The sequence below is a fragment of the Aspergillus japonicus genome, assembly GCF_003184785.1.
Source record: "Aspergillus japonicus CBS 114.51 unplaced genomic scaffold BO86scaffold_9, whole genome shotgun sequence".
Lineage (NCBI taxonomy): Eukaryota > Fungi > Ascomycota > Eurotiomycetes > Eurotiales > Aspergillaceae > Aspergillus > Aspergillus japonicus.
In genome coordinates this window covers 732,105-754,508 of record NW_020291646.1, presented here as the reverse complement: position 1 = coordinate 754,508, position 22,404 = coordinate 732,105, and the positions used below count along the sequence as shown (strand labels likewise).

Genomic DNA, 22,404 nt, shown 5'->3' with positions numbered 1-22,404 from the left:
TTCTTCAAGAAGATTTGTGATTCACGATACATACAACAGCTTTCCTATGCATCAATACCATCGACTTTTTTTCCTCCGTAAAACAATCAATGTTCTAAGTTCTCGAAGCCATGAAATGTTGGTTCAGTTATGAACGTACAGCACACGTAAGCTACCAAAAGGGACACGCCTACAGTACCGTGGACACCACTTTTAGACTCATTTAGCCCTCAGAGGGGCAGATCTGATCTTCGCCCACCGCAACCCAAGCATTCAGCGGCCCCCCGATCGAGCGTTCATCAGCTAAACTAATGACAGCTTGAGTTCTGGACCCACGGTTCCTGAACAAGGGGGGATTCCTTCGAGTCCAGGAGGGCCCAGACCATGGATGACGTTCTGGACTCGACGACTGCGCAACTGCGGTTAGCAGCTGTGGCTGAGGGCTCCCCGATCACATGATCCATAGTCTCACGTGACTACAGACGGGCAGCAACGAGGGTAGGCAAACAAAGCAAACAAAGCAAACAAGTCGCAAGGTGGGATGAAGTTCTGACTCCGACGGAGGGACAAAGGCTTGGCGGAGATTTTGCGACTTTCGGTCCCAACGCGGTTGGCACTTTGCGTCGGCATCATCTTCGAACTTACGAACTTTCTCTCAGCTCCGGAGAGACTTTAACTCGCTTGGGTGAAGCTGGGCAGTGTTAAAACCACCACTGTGCCATAAGAAAAAGCCTTAGATTCTACTTCTGAAACTATCCGATGTGAGTTTGTGTGTGCTGCTTTGTGTCCGCTGGCTCAATCTCTCCTTCCGAGCCGCGAAATGATCCATGCTGAGATACGTCTACTTTAGATGGGCCCGAAGAAAGGCGGCGCGCCGAAGCCGAGGGGAAATGCCGCGGAGACGGTAGAGGAGACGCTCCAGGCGGTGGTATGTTTCGGGTTCCATGAAAGCGTTATCCATGAGGAGATCATCCCGGCCGCCGGCCGGGCATCGAAGCTGAACTTGGCTGATCATTCTTCTGGTGGTTTGTGATTTAGGTGCTTGCAGATACCTTCGAGACGAGATTTGAGCCGTTTACTCTGGAAAGACCTCGGGTACGTTGTGTGCTGTGTTTGGAAAGTTTGGCGGGGAGGGGGAGGATGGAATAATGCATATACGTGAACTAACACACGTGGGGGGAGGATCTAGTGTCTCTTGACGCTCGCGAACACGCCTCTCATCGAATATACTCTTGAGTTCCTTGCCAATGCGGGTGTCGAGGATGTCTTCCTCTACGGTGGTGCGCATTCGGATCAGCTGGAGAGATATATCAAGTACGTGGATCGATTTCCGGGGAAGGCTGGCGCACGCTCACGCGCATGTTGGGATTGATGCTGTGAGGCTGACAAAGTGACGTGGATAGTGCGTCGAAATGGAGAGCGCCCTCGTCGCCCTTCAAGCAGCTGACGTTCCTCAAGTCGACGTCAACCTCAGTCGGAGATGTCATGCGTGATCTGGATGGCAAGCACCTCATCACCGGAGATTTCATCGTTGTCAGCGGCGATGTCATCAGCAACCTGCCGATCGAAGGCGCCTTGGCCAAGCACCGTGCTCGCCGTGAAGCCGACAAGAATGCGATCATGACTATGATCCTGCGCGAAGCCGGCCGCAACCACAGAACCAAGGCCTCTTCCGTGTCCCCCGTCTTTGTGATCGACCCGACCAAGGACCGTTGTCTGCACTACGAGGAGATCGACCAACACAACCCCGATTCCACGCGCCTGAACATCGAGCCTGAGATCATCACTTCACACCAGGAAATCGACTTGCGCCAGGACCTGATCGACTGCAACATCGATATTTGCACGCCCGATGTGCTGAGTCTCTGGTCCGACAGCTTCGATTACCAGGCGCCGCGCAAGCAGTTCTTGTTCGGTGTGTTGAAAGACTACGAGCTGAACGGCAAGACGATTCACACCCACATCATCAAGGACCACTATGCGGCGCGGGTGAGGAACCTGAAGGCGTACGATGCCATTAGCAAGGATATCATCTCCCGATGGACGTATCCTCTTTGCCCCGACACCAACCTGCTTCCCGGACACAACTACGAGCTCCGCAAGGGAAGCCTCTACCAGGAACAGGGCGTGACTCTGGCCCGCTCGTGTGTCATCGGCCGCCGAACGGTTATCGGTCAGGGAACGAGTATTGGGGACAAGACGACGGTTAAGGATACAGTTCTCGGCCGGGACTGCAAGATTGGCAAGAACGTCACTTTGGAAGGTGCCTACATCTGGGACGGTGCTGTTATCGGTGACGGAACGACAGTCAGACAAGCCATCGTTGCCGACCGGGCAGTCGTTGGAAAGAACTGTACTGTCGAGCCTGGTGCTCTCATTTCTTTCGGCGTGGAAATTGCCGACGGGGTCAAGGTCACCGAGGGACTCCGCATCACGAAAGCACCCAGAGACGAGGACGATGGTGTACCCACAAGCGAGCCTGAGATTGTTGGTGAACGGGGTACGGGTTACGAATATGTTCCATACGAAGACGAGGATGAGGATGACACAGTCAGTAACGCCTCGTCAGGATTGAGTAAGTACTTTCCCCACACTTGATTGAGAACATTGGCCGCTAACCGCACACCTGCAGTCTACAATATGGCACATCTCTCGCTCTCCACCGACTCCATCTCCACACTTTCATCAGAGATCTCCGACTTTGGCGGCTCCCGCTCTGGAAGCTTTAGTACTACGATGTCTGATGATGAGGATTCGGACCACTTCGTACATGATGCTGCGGCCAGCGTCTACGACAGTTTGCGGGAGGGCGTCACGTCGGACGTGGTTCAGCTGGAACTGGTCAGTCTGCGCATGACGGCCAATGCCTCGGACCACCAGGTTCGCCGCGCCGTGGTCTCCGCATTCATGAAGCGGGTCGCGCAGTTGATGGAAGGTGGGAAGGGTGCCGGAGAGGCGGTCCGAGAGATCTTCGGCAAGTACCGGGAAATCGTCGAGCGGGCCTTGTTTGACCGCGAGCGTGACGACAAGCCCGACCAGGTTGACCTGCTTGTCCTCCTTCAGCAAGACCTGGTGCACCGTAGCCGTGGCGATACGGTTCTCTTGTTCATTGCTAAGGAATTGTACGACTTGGAGATTATCGACGAGGAGGCCTATGAGCAATGGTGGGACGATGAGCGCTCGAGCAGCACCGAGGAGATGCGACAAGTGCGCAGCCAGGCACAGCAGTTTGTTGACTGGTTGGCCAATGCCGAGGAAGAGGAGAGCAGCGAAGAGGAAGAGAGCGAGGAAGAGGAGGAAGATGATGAATGAATGACTTAGAGTGTGGCATATAGACTGCTTCTAAAATTCAACCTACGATCATGATCGAATGTTGGGCAACAATGATATACCTTTCGGTGCCTGGGTGCCTGGGTGCCTGTGTGCCTGAGATACCAGGCTACAAATATGGCGGTCAGGTGCTGCATTGGGAGTATTATAGTAATAGGATACGCTTCATTCTCGTGGATAATAGGTGTCTAGCTGAGGTTATTCCACTTGCGACATGTCCAACTCGAAAACCCACCCACCAGCCCTGGTCAAAATTGATCTGCCAGGGGGTGTAGGTGGTACGGGGTCAGTAACTAACTAGGCTGAATGGCTCTGCAGCCTGCATCCGTCCCCACTTTGGAGCCTCAAAGGTGACATATAAAATCCCTTTTTGATGTCAGCTGTGCTCTCTCTCCTTTCTCCTGACCTGGTTTGGAGCCGGCAGACTTTTGCACCCTGAGGGGACAAAATTATTGTTGCATGATTTGATGTTTATCAGACTAAGTCTGAAGAGGACCGAAGAGTTGTGTTGCTTCCAAATTGTCGTGAGCGGTAGAGAGAGCAAGTCAAGGCGGTCGGGCCAAGTGATCTCCCCCCACATCATCTCATTCTCTCCCCTCCCTCCCTCCCTCTCTCTCTCTCTCTCCCGTGACGTCCATCCGCTCTCTTAGTGACACCCACTCATCCACTCACCCACCCTGACTACCACTACCCACTACCACTACCACATCCACATCCATCTTCTTCTTCCTTTCTTCCCTTTCCTCCACCTCTCTTCAGATTGATAATCTCAAGCTACCCATCAATCATATTGAGAACTAGTCCTGCACGATTCCCCTTTCCTATCCATCCGATCCCATCCCTCGGATCTCGGGAAAATTACCTCACCCTGATTCCTTGGTAGGCTGTGACTGTGTTGCCCCGGTAAAAAAGAAGGTCTCGACCAACCATCTCGAGACCGACTTTTTTCTCGTGTCAACACATACCCCGGCTTGCCAACGGACTCTGCCCACAGCTATTCACCACGCCTCCCCTCACGAGAAAGAGAAAGGCGGCCGAGGCGACGCTTGTAGACAACGCGACCACAGCAGCAGCGACAGCCGCCGCCACCACCTCCACCTCCGATACCAACGTCGCCTTCGCGCCCGCCGCCACCGCACCCTGCTCTTCTGACAAATCTACCCGGAAAAAGCTCAAGTCGACCGACCGGGACCCCGACACTGAATCCCTTGCTGCGATCTCCACCGGTCTCTCGGATTTCGTGGAGGAGGAGAAGAAGAAGAAGGCGACCGATCTCGTTACCCCTGCGTCGACCAGCATGGAGTCCGACGAGGATTTCATGAGCGTTGGTTCCAGTCCCGATGACTTTCTGGACACCCAAGGCAGTGATATCGAGAGTCTGGGCGACGGTACGTGATGATTGCTCATTTCTCCTACACTCGCCCTGCCTTGTGCGTCGATCGTGACACTGACCCACGTTGTTCCTGGAGAAATAGACTTCGGTGACGAATTTGACGGCGGGTTCTCCAAAGACAAGGATATCATCGCGACGAAACGGAAGCCGTACGAGGTAGAGTTCAAAGTCTTGAGTCCGGACGACATCGAGCGGCAACAGAATGTGCAGATCAACGAGGTCTCCTCGATTCTCGGCCTGCCCCCGGAGTCGTCGGCCATCCTGCTGCGGTACGGACGGTGGAAACGCGAGAAGTTGATCGAATCGTATATGGATCATCCGGAAGAGACCCTGGAGGAGGCGGGTCTGGGGACTAACTTTGAGGGAACGCCGCAGACCGAGGTGGTATCCGGGTTCATGTGTGAGATTTGCTGCGAGGATGGCGACGAGCTCGAGACGTATGCTATGCGCTGCGGGCACCGCTTCTGCGTTGACTGCTATCGCCACTACCTGGCCCAGAAGATTCGCGGGGAGGGTGAGGCAGCGCGGATCGAATGTCCCGGCAATGACTGTCACATGATTGTGGACTCGAAATCATTAGGACTGCTTGTGACGGATGATCTGCGGGAAAGGTAAGATGGACTCGATGTGCGGGGGAATGTCGCTCACATTGCTAATGTCTTCATACAGATACAAAGCTCTCCTTATGCGGACGTACGTCGACGACAAAGATAATCTCAAATGGTGCCCTGCACCGGAATGTGTATATGCGATAGATTGTCCTATCAAACAACGCGACCTGCGGCGCATTGTGCCCACAGTCCAGTGTGACTGTAGGCACTACTTCTGTTTTGGATGTACACTCAACGACCATCAGCCTGCACCATGCACGCTGGTCAAGATGTGGCTGAAGAAGTGCGAGGATGATTCCGAGACAGCAAACTGGATCTCCGCCAACACGAAAGAGTGCCCGAGATGCCATTCAACGATCGAGAAGAACGGTGGCTGCAACCACATGACGTGTCGAAAGTGTAAGCATGAGTTTTGCTGGATGTGCATGGGACTGTGGTCGGAGCATGGCACCAGCTGGTACAACTGCAATCGATACGAGGAGAAGTCCGGGTCCGAGGCCCGCACTGCGCAGGCGCGATCTCGGGAGTCGCTGGAGCGGTACCTCCACTATTACAACCGATATGCCAACCACGAGCAGTCGGCCAAGTTGGATAAGGACCTGTACCTGAAGACGGAGAAGAAAATGACCAGTCTTCAGTCGCAATCCGGTCTCTCGTGGATCGAAGTCCAGTTCTTGGACACCGCATCGCAGGCACTGCAACAATGCCGACAGACCCTGAAGTGGACGTATGCATTCGCCTATTACCTCGCGCGCAACAACCTGACCGAGATCTTCGAGGACAACCAGAAGGATCTAGAGATGGCCGTGGAGAGTCTGAGTGAAATGTTCGAGAAACCGGTACCAGAGCTCGCAAAACTGAAGGTCGATATTTTGGACAAAACGGCTTACTGTAACAAACGGCGGGTGATTCTGCTTAGTGACACAGCAGAGAATCTGAAAAATGGTATGCTCTTCTCTCTCTTTGTTTCTTCATCACATGGGGCGAACAGCTTACTGATTTCTACTCAACAGGAGAATGGTCATTTAATGTGGATTGGTAGAGAACAGACATACTCAACTTCTTCCCCCCCCGCCCCTCTTCCCGTTCAACTAGAAGCAAGCATAAGAAATCACGACGTGCATGACAAATAACCAGCGCATATGGATTTTTTTCTCCCTTCATCATCGACACTTATATTTATCTCTTGTTTATCTCAGACAGGCGCACCCCCCGATTGTTCCTTACTGTATGTATCTCTACACATGACTACCTACAGGGCGAGACCATTTTCTCCGTGCGTGTTTTTACACTCATCTTCTTTATGTATGTGATACTGGCCGTCGCATTTTGTTATTACAGTCTGTCTATCATTTTTATTTTTCGCGAGCCGATATGGTTGCGAGGAAGCTATATTTATATTCTGATTTACTGGCGACCTCTCTTCTCAGCATGTGTATTTCTTGAAACTGTTTTCCATGGGAAAGAGGTATTGAACATGCTGCGTCTCGGAACTTGTTCGGTTAGCTGGAATGAAAGACAGCTAGGGATACATGTTTGGCCCGGGTACTGAATAAACTCAGGTTGGAACAAAGCTCTTGTGTTTCATTGCACATCTCATTCTCTCTCTTGTAGTGGCAACAAGTACAGAAGAACAGTTGGTAACTTTAGTCCATGAAGTCGGAAGTAAATAGCTCACCCACAGAAAGCGGGACGGGGAGGAAAGAACAGGAACTAACCACCTAAGTCAACTAGACTAGACTAGTAGACTAGTAGACTAAACAGTATAAGTCAAGTGCTTCATGTGCCGTGTTTCTATCTCCTCGGAACTTTTCAATCCTTATGGGTCCTGACTCTCCTTTTTTTTTTTTTTTGGTACATTTGTACGGAGATTTGGTTTAGGTAATAATCGATCCAGGATTTTATTCTTCCATTTCGCTTCTGGAATAGAATGTCCCACTTTTTTTTTTTCGTTTCTGATTGATCTTAGATTATGGATGGAGTATGTACGAGAAGGAGGTGATGAGGATGGAATTGATCGGGGATCAGTTACTCGGATTTTTTTTCTTGTTGGCTTTGTTTACAAGGCCCCTTTTTCTTATCTCTCCCATATTTCCTTCGAGGGTTTCTATAGTAGGCTTACTGAGTGGCTGTGGAAACTATAGGGGTTGACTTTGAGTTGTCGTCTGGTGTTGGGAGGGTATACATACTCATTTGTCTTGCACTGTACGGACTACGGAGTACGGAGTACATACAAGGAAGAGGATCTCCCAAATCTCAATCAGATAAGACAGCGAGACAGCCAGAGGAACCCGGGATCAAGGTTCCCGTTCTTTTTTTTTTTTTTTTTTTTTGGCACTTTTCGGATCATCGGGGACGCCTAGTCCCGAGAGGGAAAAAAGCCAACTGGTGGCCGGTGGAACCCACGGATCCCGCTTGATGCTGTCGGGTCACGGATCGCCAATGAACGATTCCTCCGCGGTTCGGCGGTTGGATTAGACTGCACACTAACCAGCTACATTATCGGTCATGAGGCAGCAGAGTCTGTTAGTACTGTACAGTACAATGGAATTGGGAAGGTGGTGGGTGTTGGAGGGTGACATGTCAGATCAGCGACTGCTGTGACTCTGAAGAGGCAGGCTCGGTTTTGTTGGTCCTGAGAGAAAAGTAACAGAATATGACCATTCATGACAGACAGACATGTGGGCGTTGAGGGAGAAGCTCCGTCATCGGACTGGAGAATGAGATGCCTCGGTGAAAGATTGATTGCCTAAGCTTGGGAGGCTAGCCTGTTCTAGGTCGGGGGAGCTGATTCAGCGATACCGACCGGGGAGAGGGAGAAGAATACCGAGCGAAAATCAGTACTGTTGCGATGAACGAAAGAAGAGATACAAGGGGAGTAAAAAAATTGCATCGGAAGGACAATGTATCTATTCTGATGATGCTGTACTTACATTGGACTATCTAAAGCACGGTTGTAGTAGGAATAGAGTCGACTAATTGTAGCCATATCCATCCATCTACTCACTTATCTGATATGATCATCTCGAGGGACAATCAGAAATAACATGGCCACTGTAATAACCAAAGGATCAAGCTTGTAGGAAGCAGATTAGCATAAAAGTACCTACTCCGTAAACACTGCATGAATCAGAATGGGTTCCCAAATCAGTTTGGCTCACTGCCGGACTCTCTCCTTCAGATCCTGACCGTACCATTACCGGACATTCCGCTTTCATACCTCGTCGTAGCTCCCAGTTGGCCCCAGTCTAGCCTGGAAGGGTCAGGTACCATACCGTCAGAATGGTAACCGGTCGGTACGGAATACTTGCTGCTGCTATCGACCTGCAGGCGGACTTTTTTAGTTGACCATCCCAGAATTATCAGCATTTCTTCTTTTTCCTGCCTCTCTCCACCTCTCCCCTCATCTTCCCTACCGCATTGATTCTTCCCCGTAGTACTTACTCGGGTTGAGGCTGGTCTCATTACTATCTCCTTGTTCTCCTCCCTCTTCTGCATCTCCTTACATTTCCTCGAGAAACGCCCTCTCCTTCCCCCTACCGGTATACCCACTTCCCAGTCCCCTCCGCCCGGATCGGCCTTCCCTCTCCGCTCCGCAAAGTCCGTTTTTCTGCGTCGGCATTTTCGGGCCTCCAGCTTTGAGACCAACTCTCCTCGATCCCCTCGGAGCTCCCTTCGCCTTTCCTTCTCCCACGTATCTCGTCGCACCGTAGCCCTCGCTACGCCCAGAATCCTCAAGAGCTCAATGGCGGTCCCCGAACAGATCCCCGGGCAAGAATATGAGTATGTGGCTCCTGTCCGCTCGCCCAGTCCACATTTCCTGCCTTGGTCGGCAATGGCCTCCACCATCCGTGGACTCAGAACACCTCTGCGGAGGGGGACACTCTAGGTCGCAAATTCCTCTATGCTCCGTACTTGGAACTGCGCGGCCTTGCTATGAATTGCCGGAGACCAGGAAATATCGGCACACCTTTTTCTTTTCTTGTTGGAATGACCACCCGCTAACCGCAGCCTGATGATGACACAGCTATGAAGCCCTCCCCTCCAACTACGGCTTAGGCGCCAATATGTTGGCTGGCGCCTTCGCAGGAATCGCAGTACGTGCTAGGATAAGAACTTTATCTTCGACATGACTGGGGTGTGCTGACCATGGTCATTTTTAGGAACACTCTGTCATGTATCCGGTAGACTTGTTGAAGGTATGTGGCTCATGCGAATTGTGGCACCCAATGCGACCTTGTAGAAGCAGTGCGCGAGAGAACTAATACCTTGATAGACTCGCATGCAAATCTTGCATCCTACGACTGGAGGGCTCTACACAGGCTTGACTAATGCGGTTTCCACGATTTACCGCATTGAGGGCTGGCGGACACTGTGGAAGGGTGTCTCGAGTGTGATTGTCGGCGCCGGTGGGTTATTTGCGATAGCAACAAGGATCGGAAACTCCGACAGGTGACTAACTGGTGTCTTTCTTCCGACAGGTCCCGCTCACGCCGTGTACTTTGGAACATATGAGATGGTGAAGGAAATGGCGGGTGGTAATGTCGACGACGGCCACCACCCGGTCGCGGCAGGTGAGTTACAAGTTCCGCAGATGGGAAGCGACACGGGCGCGATGACTGACTGACCATAAACTACTAGCTCTGAGCGGTGCTTCTGCGACCATCGCGAGCGATGCTTTGATGAATCCCTTTGACGGTGAGTTTTTGTGCGACTACTCGACTTCGCAAAACAGCCTCTGACTCCGCGCAGTGATCAAGCAACGTATGCAGGTGCATGGTTCGGTACATAAGAGTCTCCTTCAATGTGCTCGGTCCGTCTACCGCACGGAAGGTTTCCAGGCATTCTACGTCTCCTATCCTACTACTCTCTGCATGACTGTCCCCTTCACCGCCACTCAGTTTGTCGCGTACGAGTCCATTTCCAAGGTCATGAACCCTTCGCAGGATTACGACCCGTTTACGCACTGTATGGCCGGTGGTCTGGCGGGTGCGTTTGCGGCTGGTCTGACCACCCCGCTCGACGTGGTGAAGACGCTGCTGCAAACTCGGGGTTTGGCGCAAAATGAGGAAATCCGCTCGGCCAAGGGTCTGTTCAACGCGGCGGCCATCATCAAGCGGCAGTTTGGCTGGAAGGGCTTCCTGCGTGGCGCTCGCCCCCGCATTATTTCCACCATGCCCAGTACCGCTATTTGCTGGTGAGATTGGTCCGGCACCCACTCTTGGAGAAACATTTCGCTGATCGTATTTATCTAGGACCTCCTACGAGATGGCCAAGGCCTACTTCAAGGGCCAGCCGGACAACTAAGCCCACTTTGTCATTTATCCTCAACGGCCCGATTGCTTGAATCCGACACACTTCCGCTTCCCAAACCACTTCTTCGCTTCCCTTCCTCTGCACCTGATCCCCGGGGGGGGAGAAACACGCAACAACCCCCGCTCACCTCTACATCGCTTTCCCCACCAAAAAACATTTAAGGATAGAAATAATAAAATCACGACTCAGAAAATAGCCCACAATGCTTCAATTCGATGGAGAGGAAAAAGAACGATCCTATTATCCCATGCATCACATGCCGAGGAGGAAGGTAGACAATGCAGAAGACAGGGTTCCCAGGTGACACTATCTGGGCGCTGATCTAGGGGCTTTGTCCTCTTCTGATGCTTGTCCCGCTCCTGGTTCTCTGACTTGCTACACACTCACTCACCCCGTCATTTCGAGTGTCAGATTCATCATCATCATCACCACCACCACCACCACCACCACCACCACCACGATACCCCCAACATTTCATATATCACCAAGTCCGAAGCCCAGACGGGGTGACTCCGAAAGTCTGACCTGTCTATCTCCGAGCTGAGCTGGAACCATGCTTATATTACTCTTCTGACGTGTTATTTTTCAATTTTCTTGATCTGGATGGGGCTTTCTGATTGACTGGCTGGATGAGTTAGATGGATGGCGAAAAGTGGACCATCGGGGGTGTGGGTTGGCGGTTGCGCAGCTGCTATAATTACTGCTGCTTCTTGGTTGGTTCGAGGCCTTTTGATTACACTGGGCCTGATTGATGTATGCTTAATTGGTAGGCGTTGACGGGGACGCAGGGGGAAATATCTGGACGATTTTCCTTTTCTTTTTTTTTTTTTTTTTCCCTTTATACTTATGGTCTGTCAGGTTGGACTACTACAGCTTCTTCCTCTCCGCACTGCATTTTTAGTCCTAGTCATTGCTGCGCCGCTCGGGATACACTGCGATTGATTCATTGTGAATAAATTTCTGTATGTACGTTATATAGAGGGAACTGCAGGAACTGCCGGAAGAGGCTGATTGGTTTCTTTGATTGGTTTTGAAATGGATGGAATGATCAAAAATATAAGACTCTTTCTTTTTTTTTTTTTTTTTTTCCCCTTTCCCCATAACCATGTCAATCAATAATTTGGAGAGGAGGCGAAGAGGCACAGGCTGCAGAGAGAAGGAGGGGAAAAGAAAGCGTCCAGGGAACGACGTCACTGGGAAAAATCGGAAAAAGAACATCCCCAGACCGAACCCGGCCAAACCCCCCCCTCTTCCTACTTGCTACGACGACCGACTTCCAACTTCTCTCTCTTTTTCTCTATTCCTTATTCCTCAATTCTCCTTCACCCCGACTGACGGACTCTTCTCCACCCACTCAATTGGTTGATCTGAACACACTTTTCCCCTGCCACTCGTTTCTCATCCGTCGATCTCCCTTTCATCCCTCCTTCTCCCTCTACCTACACTACAACTAAATTGCGGGCGGGTCCTGCAAGATTCCCGCTCCATCTCCTCCCCCTCCTCCCCCTCCTTCAACTTCGAATGAATGATGCGCCCCAAGCCGGCGTCTTCATTGCAGAAGACCTACGATGATTGCTATTTGATGTGCTCTACTGCCGTCTATTTCGAGGGTCAGGTCTGTACTTTTTTCCCCAGCATTCTACCCCCCATACTCCAAGCTAAACTATTCCGATTGTGGCAGAATAATGAGGAGGAAGCCTTAAGATCTTGGCGCTCCGCCCTGGAAACGATCTACTATCACAACGCTTATCGAGTCCCCGCCAAGTATACCCCCAAGAACGAAACCGAACGGGCTCTGCAGGACTCCATCCGTCAGTTGGAGCTGCAATGCCGCGAGCGCGTCGATCTCCTCCAGGCCCTTCGCGAAAGTAGAAAGGATTCATCGGGCAAATCGCCGCCGCGCGCCACCCCCGGTTGGATCGGCGACGGGACCGTCCCCGCCGTTGGATACACCGATCTCTCCAAACCGCCCACCATCCCGGGTCGTCCGACTCCCACCACCACCGTCAGTTCGGAGTCAATCCGGCGGGAATCAGCCAGTGCCGCCACGTCTCCCCCCATGCCGGGAACCCCCGCCCTGCGCACCCAGTCGCATTCCCCGAGCAAGGCCGATTCGCGCACCTCGAGCCCCGAGCGGCGGAAGCTGACCATGCCTTTTACCCTGCGCAGTTCGGAGATCAAGAAACAGAGCAAGAAGAAGGACAGCTCTCGCCGGAGGGATCTGCGGCCGGCCGCAGCCTCTCAGGCTGCAGGGCTGGCCTGGGGTAGTATCTACCCGTCCTTCACGCCGCCAGACCGAACGGCCAGTGATGCGGCATTGGCCTCAACCCGGGCCTCCAACGACTCGAGCATCCGAAAAGAGTCCGAATCCCGTCGTCCGCTCTCCGGCGACGAGCGTGTTCCAAGGAGAGCAACACATCCGGCGGATGATCCCGACGAACGTCGACATGGCCGGAAACCTCGTGCCTCAGACCAGTCGGTATCGCATCGGCCCTCTGCACGGAGAACGGCAACCTCCTCCTCCACTACCACCCCTACCACATCGACGCACCGCAAACCGGTCGGCGAAGTTCGACATCAGTCCTCCAATCAGTCGCTCCCCGCGTCGGTTGAATCCCAGTCAAGGAATGCCGGTCGGCCGCAGCCTCCGCCGAAGCCTTCTATCAAACCGAAACCAGTCTCCCTACGGTCACCCCATCCCACTTCTTCCCCGTCAGGAGTGTCACCACACCCGCCGGAAGGTTCGGGCGCGCCGCGAACCAAGCCGGCATCTCGTCCACGGATTACTCCCACCTCGTCGACCGATGGCAGGCTGGTTCCTGGGTTGGACCGACTGGCGCTTTCACCCAGCAGCGCGAGAATCGCTGCTCAATCGCCAGGAGGCGTGAATCGCACTGTGACGCCTCCTTCCAGCGACCCCGAATCATCTGGTCCCAAGTCTACAGATCCGGACGAGGAAGACCTCGAGGAAGAAGACGAAGAGGATGCCATCATGAATGTGATGAACAAGCTCCCCAGGGGCATCGATGCGGCGGCTGCGCGCCAAATACTGAACGACATCGTTGTCCGCGGCGACGAAGTTCACTGGGACGATATCGCCGGTCTGGACGGAGCCAAGAAGGCCCTCAAAGAAGCCGTGGTCTACCCTTTTCTCCGGCCCGATCTGTTCTCGGGTCTGCGCGAGCCGGCGCGCGGCATGCTCCTCTTCGGACCGCCCGGCACGGGCAAGACGATGCTTGCCCGCGCGGTGGCCACCGAATCCCGATCGACCTTCTTCTCCGTCTCGGCCTCCACGCTCACCTCCAAGTGGCACGGCGAGAGTGAGAAGCTCGTGCGCGCGCTGTTCGGCCTGGCCAAAGCCCTGGCCCCGTCCATCATCTTTGTCGACGAGATCGACTCCCTGCTCTCCGCGCGCTCCTCAGGCACCGAGAATGAAGCCTCCCGCCGCTCCAAGACCGAATTCCTGATCCAATGGTCCGACCTCCAACGCGCCGCCGCCGGCCGCGAACAGAAGGACAAGAAGATCGGCGACGCCAGCCGCGTGCTCGTCCTCGCCGCCACGAACATGCCCTGGGACATCGACGAGGCGGCCCGTCGCCGCTTCGTGCGGCGACAATACATCCCACTCCCCGAACAGCACGTCCGCGAACAGCAACTCCGCAAACTGCTCAGCCACCAGAACCACGAGTTGACGGATGAGGACATCGAGGTATTAGTCCAGGTCACGGAGGGTGAGTCTCGCCCAATTCCTTCTCCTTGTCTTTGGGGCGTATGTGTTTAATTGACCAATCTCTCCTCCAGGCTTCTCCGGCTCCGACATGACCGCCCTGGCCAAAGACGCCGCCATGGGCCCGCTCCGCAACCTCGGCGAGGCATTACTGCACACCCCGATGGACCAGATTCGACCGATCCGGTTCCAGGACTTCGAGGCGAGCTTGCTCTCCATCCGGCCGAGTGTCAGTAAGGACGGGTTACAGGAGTATGAGGAGTGGGCGAGACAGTTCGGTGAACGGGGAGGATAGAGCAGAGGGGTTCGGCATCTTTGACTTTTTTTTCTTCTATACTTCTTCCCTATTCCTTGATCTCATTGTCGTGGCATTTGGTTGGTCTGGGTGCTTGGAGGGGAGTCAGTCTTTTGATCTGTATACGGGATGTACACTTGGTACGGGGTATGGGGTATGCGATGGACGGCTAGGCTAGGGTTGGGACTACGGAGTATTTTTTTTTTTGTGTTTGTTTTTTCTTTCTTTCGGACCGGACAACTCGAGTACAGGCGTTTCTGTGGGGAGGGTCGGCTAGCCAGGCTTTGGGAGAAAATGGTCGGGGATTTGGGTTGGGTTTGTTTCAAGATGGACGGCCGGACAAAGGCTCTTTTGGGGTGTTTATTCGAGGTCACTGTCGGGAGGATGATTTCCTGTAGTATGTAGGTGTAACTGTACGGAACAAAGTTTCAATGGGGATGGCGATAGCGATAGCGATAGCGATAGGTATAGGTGTCAATCAGGGCTCTTAGGCACAGGGTTACAGATTCGGCTATGATATCTCCAACAACCCGATTTAAGATTCCATTATGATCTACGATGACCAGGTAGACACTCATGTTATAAGTATGTGAGCAAGGGGCAGGGTGGCTCTGAACGCAGCGCCGAAGCTTTCAAAACCCATGGGGAAAAGAAGTAATAAAATACCACACACACACACACACACACACACAAGCTGGCAGAAAACATGGACAAGTCATCAGTTACTTGAGTAAACAGTATCGATTACTATTAATCTTATCCAATATAGTCCGGGCTAAAGAGAGTCAGGGCATAATGTCTATACTGTTGAGAGGCAGTGGAAACTCCCTCCCCCCGCCCGGTTGAACTGCGATGAAGGCCTGCTTGTGCAAAGGCGCGGCCCAGCGCATAGGGTGCCGGTTGTGCTCATGCAAGGAAAAGTTAGGATGTCGGCTTGACTCGACGAGAGGCGCGCTAAGCGTTCGATTCAGCAGCGAGAAGGGGACCTTGATGGTCAGGTTGGCGTTGTTGCGCGAGTCCTCCTTGCTGAAAAATCATCCCCGAGGTAATGCTGGGGACCGTGATGATCTGGCTATATATCGATGGTCCGTGGGGTCCCAGAAGTGTAAAGCCCATCGTCGGGTTGATTGATATACGACCGGAAGCTCGGCAGCGATCGCTTCACAGGTGCTTTAGGGCAGGTAGAGAGGTAAAAGGTCCGCGGGGACTCATGGTAACAGTGATGCCGGGGCCAATTGATGCGTTCCCCTTGGCCAGAAAGAAGTCCATGCTTGGATGAATAGTTCCAAGGGGAGCCCCCTCCTCACGATCCCAACTTCGATGTTCAACCAGGCCGATGGGAAAGGAACCACTGGAGAACGGAGACCTCGCCCAGAACGCGACCCTCACTTCCTCTCTCTCTCTCTCAAAACATAATTAAAATGTGCTGACTGCTAGGTGGTACTTTCCAGTCCAGTTCACACGATCGCTTGCCAATGTTCAGTGGACATCCAATCCACAGAGTCTCTACAGGCCGTTTAAGTAGGGAGGTATGCTCAAACAACAGAGCACGTACCTGTCGACGCTTGGCAAAGTCCCGATAAAAGCCTAACCAGAGCTCACGAGCGCGACAATCTGGCCTCCCCGTCCGGGTATCGTTGGTGCAGGCCGGTTGTTCTTGGTCCAGGACCGTATCCGGGGTCTTCAGCCAAGGCTTTAGTGGGATCGATATAGATGTCAGTCCAGTACCTAACCAAGTAACCGGTTGGAGAGATAGATAGATCCATCTGGTGCAAAAGACTTGCCTTGGAGACCGGCCAATCCGAGAAATGCAGGAACTTGGCCTCGGACAAGACCAAGTCAGGGTTCCAGCGGGTGTGCGGGGCGCCGCCGAGATAGTTCGTGTGCAGGTGGGCACGAAAGTCGCCGGTCAGGGGTTTGGGGGGGGGGGGGGGTTTTTTTTGTTTTTTTTTAAAAAAAAAAAAAAAAAAAAACAGCAAAAGTAAGGCAAGGCGAGCGAGAACACATACCTGCAAGATCGTCCCATCGGAGTCTAGACTCAGCACACGCGCGTACTGGGTTTGATTGAAAGCCAGAAACTTAGTATAGCTCTCTGCCCATGTGACTAGATTGAGAATCAGCCTCAAAGCCTCTCTTTTTTCGTCACGGTACCAGTCAATAGTATTGCGTACCATCACTACTGCTCCGACTCTGCACGTCAATCGAAACCAGCCGCACGCGGTACTGCGCCTGCATCTTGCGCAGCAAGCCACCTTCAATGGAGTCCCTCTCGGGATCGAGGTGCGAAGGATACATCAAGACGCGATCTGGCTGGCTCTGCAACTGGTGAAGTCGTTCGAACATCATCACCGAGTTGCACAGATAGGCGGTGTTGGTGGCATATTGCACGTAGGCAAACCGTGACCAGTCAATATGTCTCAGAGACTGGACCGGCAAGGGCGAGTCACTGCGACAAAATGCCCGAGAACTGCTGATCGGCAGCCTCCAGAGAAGGAAAACGACGAGGATCGCGCAGAAGAGTAGACAAAGAAACCGGGACGAAATTAACATTGCGGGAGAAAATCGGTATATAGCTGCTGCCTTGCGAAGAAAGCCGCTCACCCAGACATCTGCTGAATCTTGAGAGAGAATTGTACACGGGATACCTTGAGAATGAGCGCACCCAGGCACCTATAGAGGCATTTATATCCAACTGAATCTCATTGTTCTACTGTACCCTCGTTCATGATGAGCCTTTACTTGGGGGCTTCTAGGGCTTCTCGGGCCTCTAGGGCCAAGATCATGTCCCATGGTACGTACGAATTACACAGCGATCATTGCTGGAATCCTTCTGTGTCCTATACCAACAGGTCAGGTACACTTCGACAGACATGGTAATTGCTTATTTGGTCAGCTATAGCAAGCAATACCTGCCTTGGGGGGGGGTTACTGGTCCCGAGTTGATTTCCGCTAGAGTAGCCCAGGCTTCAGGCTCAACGCTATACTGTCCGTCCAGTAGGTACATGTCACATGTCGGCCCTTATAATAATCCTACCACATAGGTCTAAGGAGCCAGCCACCTGCAGGTGGAGAGAGAACCTTTCAAACTAGTCTTGAACAGGTAGTATAGGCAACTGCAGTGCCCAGGATAAGTACGAGTAAGTCAGTCAGTCAGTCAGTCAGTCAGAGAGTACGACATTCCGACATTAGATATCTAAACTCCGTTCTCTTTTGCGGTCCCCCTTGAAAATCTATAAATCTTAGTAGAGTAGTACCGTACCCTTCTCGATTCCGGCCTCCTTCAATTTTTATCGCCAATGATTGAGTTAGAGACATAGCGTGGTTCAGAGACTGTACTGGACTGTACTGTACTTGGAATGATATCTTTAGACCCTTTGTTGCTTCATCCGGAGGTTATGTGGCAGCCACCGGTCTTTGTTCTGATCTGGCATGCCAAGAACAAAGAGCGTCACCGTAATAACATGTTCCCAAATAAAATCAAAATGAACAAGTGAGTCAGGGACATGTCGTATAACAAAGTTGGAAGTAGAACAAGCCACTCTACCAAAGGGCTGGAGATGTAAATCTCTCTAGATCAAATTAGTCCATGTGGTTTGAATTCAGTTGTGGTGTATAAGCGTATGAGAAGCACTAGTCTAATTACTTGATACTTTTTTAAACAAAAAGGGAAGAGATCCTTTCAAAGCTTGTTGTCAAGGTGCTAAGTCCAAAAACGAAGTCAAGGGTCTATGCTAGCAGGGATTCGTACAAGCGAGGCAACTTTCATGAGTAAGGCTATTCCTGCAAGCAAACGAGAGAGGTAGTCCGTCCAAGCGAGGGGGTTCATACTTGCGAGGATCTTTACAAGCGTTGCAGTTGGTGTGAGTTGGATAAGCAGGCCTTGCCGCAGTAGTCGTGTGAGCAGAGATGTGAGCAGGGAATCGAGCGACGAGGCGTGCGAGGTACTCGACCCCTACTAAAATTCACCAGAAACAATAAGTGTGGATTGTAAAAGCTTGACACCAACCAAAAGCACAATAACAATAGACAAGAAACCTTGGTATCCGAATTCGATGACTCTTGATATCAACTATAAAGGGGGAAAAGTAAAAAAAAAAAAACTAGTGAAGGCAAATAATAACAAACATAAGAAAGCCCGGGGGACAACGGGCTTTAGATATCAAAATCAGGATTAGTTCCAGCCCCCCACTCCCCGTCAATACACCAATTCACCCTTCGGTCCTACAGATCGATCAAACTGCCACCCTGCTGAGGCTGCTGATGATACGTCTGCTGTCCTCCCCAAGGGTTGTTGACCGGCTGCGCAAACCCCGTCTGCTGTGGAACGAACTGCTGCTGCGGCTGGTTGAAGAAAGGATTGTTGCCCGTCCGCGTGGCCCGGAGCTTGTCCAGTCCCTGTCCGGCCGAGTTGACAAATGTACCCGGGGCCGTATGCTGGGCGGGTATACGCAAATCTCCCACATTTCCGAAAGTGTCTTGTCCCTCTCCAGAAGCCAAGAGTGCGTTCAACTGTGCGCGATGCGGATCCAGCATCTGAGTGGGCGCGGTCTTCTGCGGCGTGAAAGACTGCTGGGGCGGAGCAAGTGACTGTGGCTGTGTCTGGTAGTTCGCGATCGGATTGGGCGATGTGAATTGGTTCGTGACCCTCTCTTCCGCCAAAGTATTCAGTGATGAAGGTCCAGTAGTAGCGGGGCGGCTCTGAAACTGCTGAGTACGTGGTGCAAATGGATTGTTCGATCCCGTAGGCATCGGTTTCAGAGCATCCGCTGGCTGTGGGCTAGCCCATGGGTTGTTCGTACCCGCCGACAAGAAGTTATCCTGAGGTTGTTGGAACTGCTGCTGTTGCGGCTGTTGCTGCTGTTGCTGCTGGGAAAATGCATCACCTCCCCAGGGGTTGTGGACGTTGAATGCTGTGTGTTGTGGCTGTACAGTGGCCTGCGGCTGCAAATAGTTGTTCTGCGCCTGGCCGTAGGGGTTCTGGTCAAATGAGGTTGGCTGCGCCTGGAATCCGTTGCCATACCCATTGGGCATGCCGGTCATCTGACTTTGGAAACCAGTAGGCTGGGCATATTGGTTGTTCAAATAACCAGTTGTCAGCGGCTGTTGCGGGTTGATCGGGTTGCCGAACCAGTCGACCGCGCTCTGCTGCTGGTAACCCTGGTTGTATCCGGTAGGTTGCGGCTGGGCGACTTGTGTAGGGGCATCGTCGAACAGCGAATGGGCGTTGCTCTCCTCCAGCTCCCGCTTGCGCAACTCCTCCTCTTCCTTGCTCAGCTTGATTGCCTTGGCCAGATCCTCGTCGTCGTCGGCCGCGGCTGCGTCCCTAGCGCGGCGCTTGCGCTCCTCCTCGGCTTCATACTTGCTCGCCTCGATTGCCAAGCGGTATTCGGCGTCGTCGTCGTCATTCGTGGTGCGACGACGCTCGCGGCGCTCGCGACGGGGCTCTGGAGCGTAGCCCCCTTGGTGGTCATCCAGACCGCTCACCCGGGACTTCCAGAGCTTGCGATCGGAGCGCTCGCTGCGCAAGCGGTCTTCGTCCAGAACGAGCGAGGTGAGTTCCTTGGCGGCCACACGGACTGTAAATCGAACGATTAGCCAGATATGACGTAGATTACCCCAGCCACCCCATATTAACTTACCGTTTTGTCCGACATCGCGTCCGTCCTCATCAACGTACTGAAATTCGCGCAAAGTCTTGATGATGTAGACATTCTTACGGGCCCATGTTACTACCAATTCGGAGCCTTCGTGCAGGCAGTAATCCAAGACTTTCAATGACTTGAGAACGTGGCGCCAATTTTTGCCTTTGTCGTTTAAACGCTTATCCAACATGTCCATGATCTCGTAGAAATCGGTGGGGCTATATGGTTGCACGAGGGGGTCAGTTTGAGTCGCGGGACCCTGCAGGTCACGGAGGACGCGGGGTAGCCTACCTGCTGAAGGTCAAGGCGGCGATTTCGGCCATCTCGGTGCCCGTTGGCCCCCAAGGATCATTACTCGTAGCTGTAAAGGCAAGAAGAAATGAAATATTAGCGTCAATCGACTATACACTCGGCCAATGGAGAAAATGCTGGAATGGAGGTGACCATGGATTGACTGGAAGTTATGACGATAAGGAGGGTGTATCGTAGGCTACAGCCGATCGGAGGCAAGATAAGCGGGCAGCAACAGTCCAACGTACCATTTCGAACCTTGACCTGCACGGAGGAATAACCCTTGGTGACGTTTTTCACACTGCGCACGACTTTGGACATGGTGGCGGTATTGAGTGTGTTGATGGGAGAAGTGAGAATAGACTAGGCGGCCCTTTCCGCCTTTGGCTTGCGTAAGAGGGGGAGATAGTGAGGGAGGAGGTTGTGAGCGAGGCGAACAAGGCGATCGCGCAGGAATAGGTGTCAATGGAGCTGAGGAGGATGGAGCAACTGCGATGGGGAGTAGAACCAGTCCGACTCCTTATCGCGCTTAGAACGGTGGGAGAGGCGTATGTAAGCCGCGTTCGGAATTGTCAGTGACCGAGAGACAGTCGGAACTTTAGAGCGTTCTGGCACTCGGCGGGGAAAGACTGCTGCGATTCAGGATGATTCGAAGAACAGGAGATGGCGACTGCAGATAGCAGTGGAAGGTCGGAAATAGGACAATGGAGTTGAAAGAGAAGAAGAAGAGGTGTGAGGGAAAGGGAGGAGTGGGGAGGAGGAGAAGAAGAAGAGAGGAAGAGAAGAGAAGAGGAAGTGTCTGGAGAGAGAGAGCAAGAGAGAGATCGGGCGGACTAAAAGGTTGGGTGCCACCGGAAGACCGTTCAATAAATTCCAGCCAATTTCTCACAACCACACCTCTAAGCCGTCCTGGAATAGCGGGGATTTCCGTTCTTACTGAGCTCGGATGCAACGCGCTCGTGTTAAATGCAAAGAAATTCTCTTTCGAGGGTGTAGCTGCGTCAGGTTGTCGAATCTGCCTTCTCGGGCGTTCCTTCACTCCCCTCGGGCAGCGGCCAGTCGAATAGGGGCACTGCGACAACGTACAAGGACGAAGAAGGAATTCGGACGGTACAAACACGGTTTACTCAAAGCCAACCGAAAGGAGAATGAACGGTCAAATGCTGCGGAGACCAGAAGAGCTAAGAAGAAGGAGCAGGGAGAGAGAAGGAGGGAGATTTCATTGAACTTGATATAGTGATGGATGAGATGATCAGGAGAAGAAACCCGAGTGATGATGGTGTCAATCCTTCCTCTTCCTCTGCTCTCCGTCTCTATGCACTCTGTTCCTTCTATTGAATTTATGCAATTCAAGACCGCAGTTCTATCTTTACCCGCTGGCATCTATAAAGTGGCTCCATGGTATTTAACATGACAGTGTTCACTTCAACTACCACTTGACGTCAATTGACCATTCCCCTATCTGTATACACACTATACAACACACATTCGCCCAACTTCCTTCCCAGTCGAAAAAAAAAACCGAGGCTAGAGATTCAAAAGCCTTTCCAAGCCATCCGACTCGTTCTTCTCCAGGTCTCTCCCACCCATAACCAACTCTAAATACTGAATATGCTCTCTTCCCCGTGTGTTGTGCTTTAGCGCCTGGCCAGCCTCGCAATCGACGTCATCGCAGGCAGGGGCCGGCCGGCCTGCCTTTCTTGCAGATCGAACCACGTTCGGCCTCATCCTGACTGACTCCAATCCTGACCCCATCCATGCGATCTTTCTGGTTGCCAAAGAAAAGCGTCCGCACTCCCACCCGCAAAGAAATGGTGGAA

General features: G+C 52.6%; 7 protein-coding genes across 7 annotated transcripts; 5 read left to right on the top strand and 2 right to left on the bottom strand.

Moving 5' to 3' along the window:
* Positions 1-566: 566 nt before the first annotated feature.
* Positions 567-3,321, top strand: BO86DRAFT_387116 (translation initiation factor eIF2B catalytic subunit epsilon; the record flags this gene model as incomplete). Its single annotated transcript, XM_025671505.1, has 6 exons — positions 567-740; positions 830-907; positions 1,018-1,074; positions 1,169-1,293; positions 1,383-2,554; positions 2,612-3,321. Coding segments are annotated over exons 2-6 (2,108 nt in total), but the record flags the coding sequence as incomplete, so codon positions are not given.
* A 928-nt stretch (positions 3,322-4,249) lies between these two features.
* BO86DRAFT_244593 (RING finger protein) lies at positions 4,250-6,486 on the top strand. Its single transcript, XM_025667116.1, has 4 exons — positions 4,250-4,697; positions 4,785-5,313; positions 5,372-6,258; positions 6,327-6,486. The coding sequence occupies exons 1-4, from the start codon at positions 4,607-4,609 to the stop codon at positions 6,353-6,355; spliced, it is 1,536 nt and encodes a 511-aa protein (XP_025530390.1). The 5' UTR covers positions 4,250-4,606; the 3' UTR covers positions 6,356-6,486.
* Positions 6,487-6,963, top strand: BO86DRAFT_244594 (uncharacterized protein). The gene has a single exon (XM_025667117.1). It carries the CDS (start codon positions 6,617-6,619, stop codon positions 6,863-6,865), a length of 249 nt encoding a protein of 82 aa, XP_025530389.1. The 5' UTR covers positions 6,487-6,616; the 3' UTR covers positions 6,866-6,963.
* Positions 6,964-9,058: 2,095 nt separating this feature from the next.
* Positions 9,059-10,620, top strand: mrsA (putative mitochondrial carrier protein; the record flags this gene model as incomplete). The annotated part of the gene is made up of 8 exons (XM_025675012.1): positions 9,059-9,096; positions 9,341-9,410; positions 9,477-9,512; positions 9,590-9,722; positions 9,795-9,887; positions 9,955-10,011; positions 10,066-10,510; positions 10,569-10,620. 8 exons carry the CDS (start codon positions 9,059-9,061, stop codon positions 10,618-10,620), a joined length of 924 nt encoding a protein of 307 aa, XP_025530388.1.
* A 1,282-nt stretch (positions 10,621-11,902) lies between these two features.
* BO86DRAFT_446462 (putative AAA family ATPase) lies at positions 11,903-15,146 on the top strand. The gene is made up of 3 exons (XM_025676521.1): positions 11,903-12,244; positions 12,311-14,360; positions 14,431-15,146. The coding sequence occupies exons 1-3, from the start codon at positions 12,155-12,157 to the stop codon at positions 14,649-14,651; spliced, it is 2,361 nt and encodes a 786-aa protein (XP_025530387.1). The 5' UTR covers positions 11,903-12,154; the 3' UTR covers positions 14,652-15,146.
* A 984-nt stretch (positions 15,147-16,130) lies between these two features.
* Positions 16,131-17,201, bottom strand: BO86DRAFT_454487 (uncharacterized protein; the record flags this gene model as incomplete). The annotated part of the gene is made up of 4 exons (XM_025677062.1): positions 16,131-16,157; positions 16,207-16,344; positions 16,661-16,755; positions 16,823-17,201. The coding sequence occupies 4 exons, from the start codon at positions 17,199-17,201 to the stop codon at positions 16,131-16,133; spliced, it is 639 nt and encodes a 212-aa protein (XP_025530386.1).
* A 1,446-nt stretch (positions 17,202-18,647) lies between these two features.
* Positions 18,648-21,096, bottom strand: BO86DRAFT_244491 (epsin). Its single transcript, XM_025667115.1, has 4 exons — positions 20,833-21,096; positions 20,585-20,654; positions 20,291-20,511; positions 18,648-20,227 (listed from the first exon to the last, which is right to left on the bottom strand). The coding sequence occupies exons 1-4, from the start codon at positions 20,903-20,905 to the stop codon at positions 18,873-18,875; spliced, it is 1,719 nt and encodes a 572-aa protein (XP_025530385.1). The 5' UTR covers positions 20,906-21,096; the 3' UTR covers positions 18,648-18,872.
* Between the last annotated feature and the right edge of the window lie 1,308 nt (positions 21,097-22,404).

What these genes read in the sequence shown, in the direction of transcription:
- BO86DRAFT_244593 (XM_025667116.1), top strand. Translation starts at nt 4,607, where the DNA reads ATGGAGTCCGACGAGGATTTCATGAGCGTTGGTTCCAGTCCCGATGAC. An exon ending in TATCGAGAGTCTGGGCGACG is followed by an intron (nt 4,698 to 4,784) that starts GTACGTGATGAT and finishes CTGGAGAAATAG; the next exon opens with ACTTCGGTGACGAATTTGAC. An exon ending in ACGGATGATCTGCGGGAAAG is followed by an intron (nt 5,314 to 5,371) that starts GTAAGATGGACT and finishes GTCTTCATACAG; the next exon opens with ATACAAAGCTCTCCTTATGC.
- BO86DRAFT_244491 (XM_025667115.1), bottom strand. Translation starts at nt 20,905, where the DNA reads ATGTCCAAAGTCGTGCGCAGTGTGAAAAACGTCACCAAGGGTTATTCC. An exon ending in GCCGCCTTGACCTTCAGCAG is followed by an intron (nt 20,512 to 20,584) that starts GTAGGCTACCCC and finishes GCAACCATATAG; the next exon opens with CCCCACCGATTTCTACGAGA. An exon ending in ACGCGATGTCGGACAAAACG is followed by an intron (nt 20,228 to 20,290) that starts GTAAGTTAATAT and finishes TTCGATTTACAG; the next exon opens with TCCGTGTGGCCGCCAAGGAA.
- BO86DRAFT_244594 (XM_025667117.1), top strand. Translation starts at nt 6,617, where the DNA reads ATGTATGTGATACTGGCCGTCGCATTTTGTTATTACAGTCTGTCTATC.
- BO86DRAFT_446462 (XM_025676521.1), top strand. Translation starts at nt 12,155, where the DNA reads ATGATGCGCCCCAAGCCGGCGTCTTCATTGCAGAAGACCTACGATGAT. An exon ending in CCGTCTATTTCGAGGGTCAG is followed by an intron (nt 12,245 to 12,310) that starts GTCTGTACTTTT and finishes CGATTGTGGCAG; the next exon opens with AATAATGAGGAGGAAGCCTT. An exon ending in ATTAGTCCAGGTCACGGAGG is followed by an intron (nt 14,361 to 14,430) that starts GTGAGTCTCGCC and finishes TCTCTCCTCCAG; the next exon opens with GCTTCTCCGGCTCCGACATG.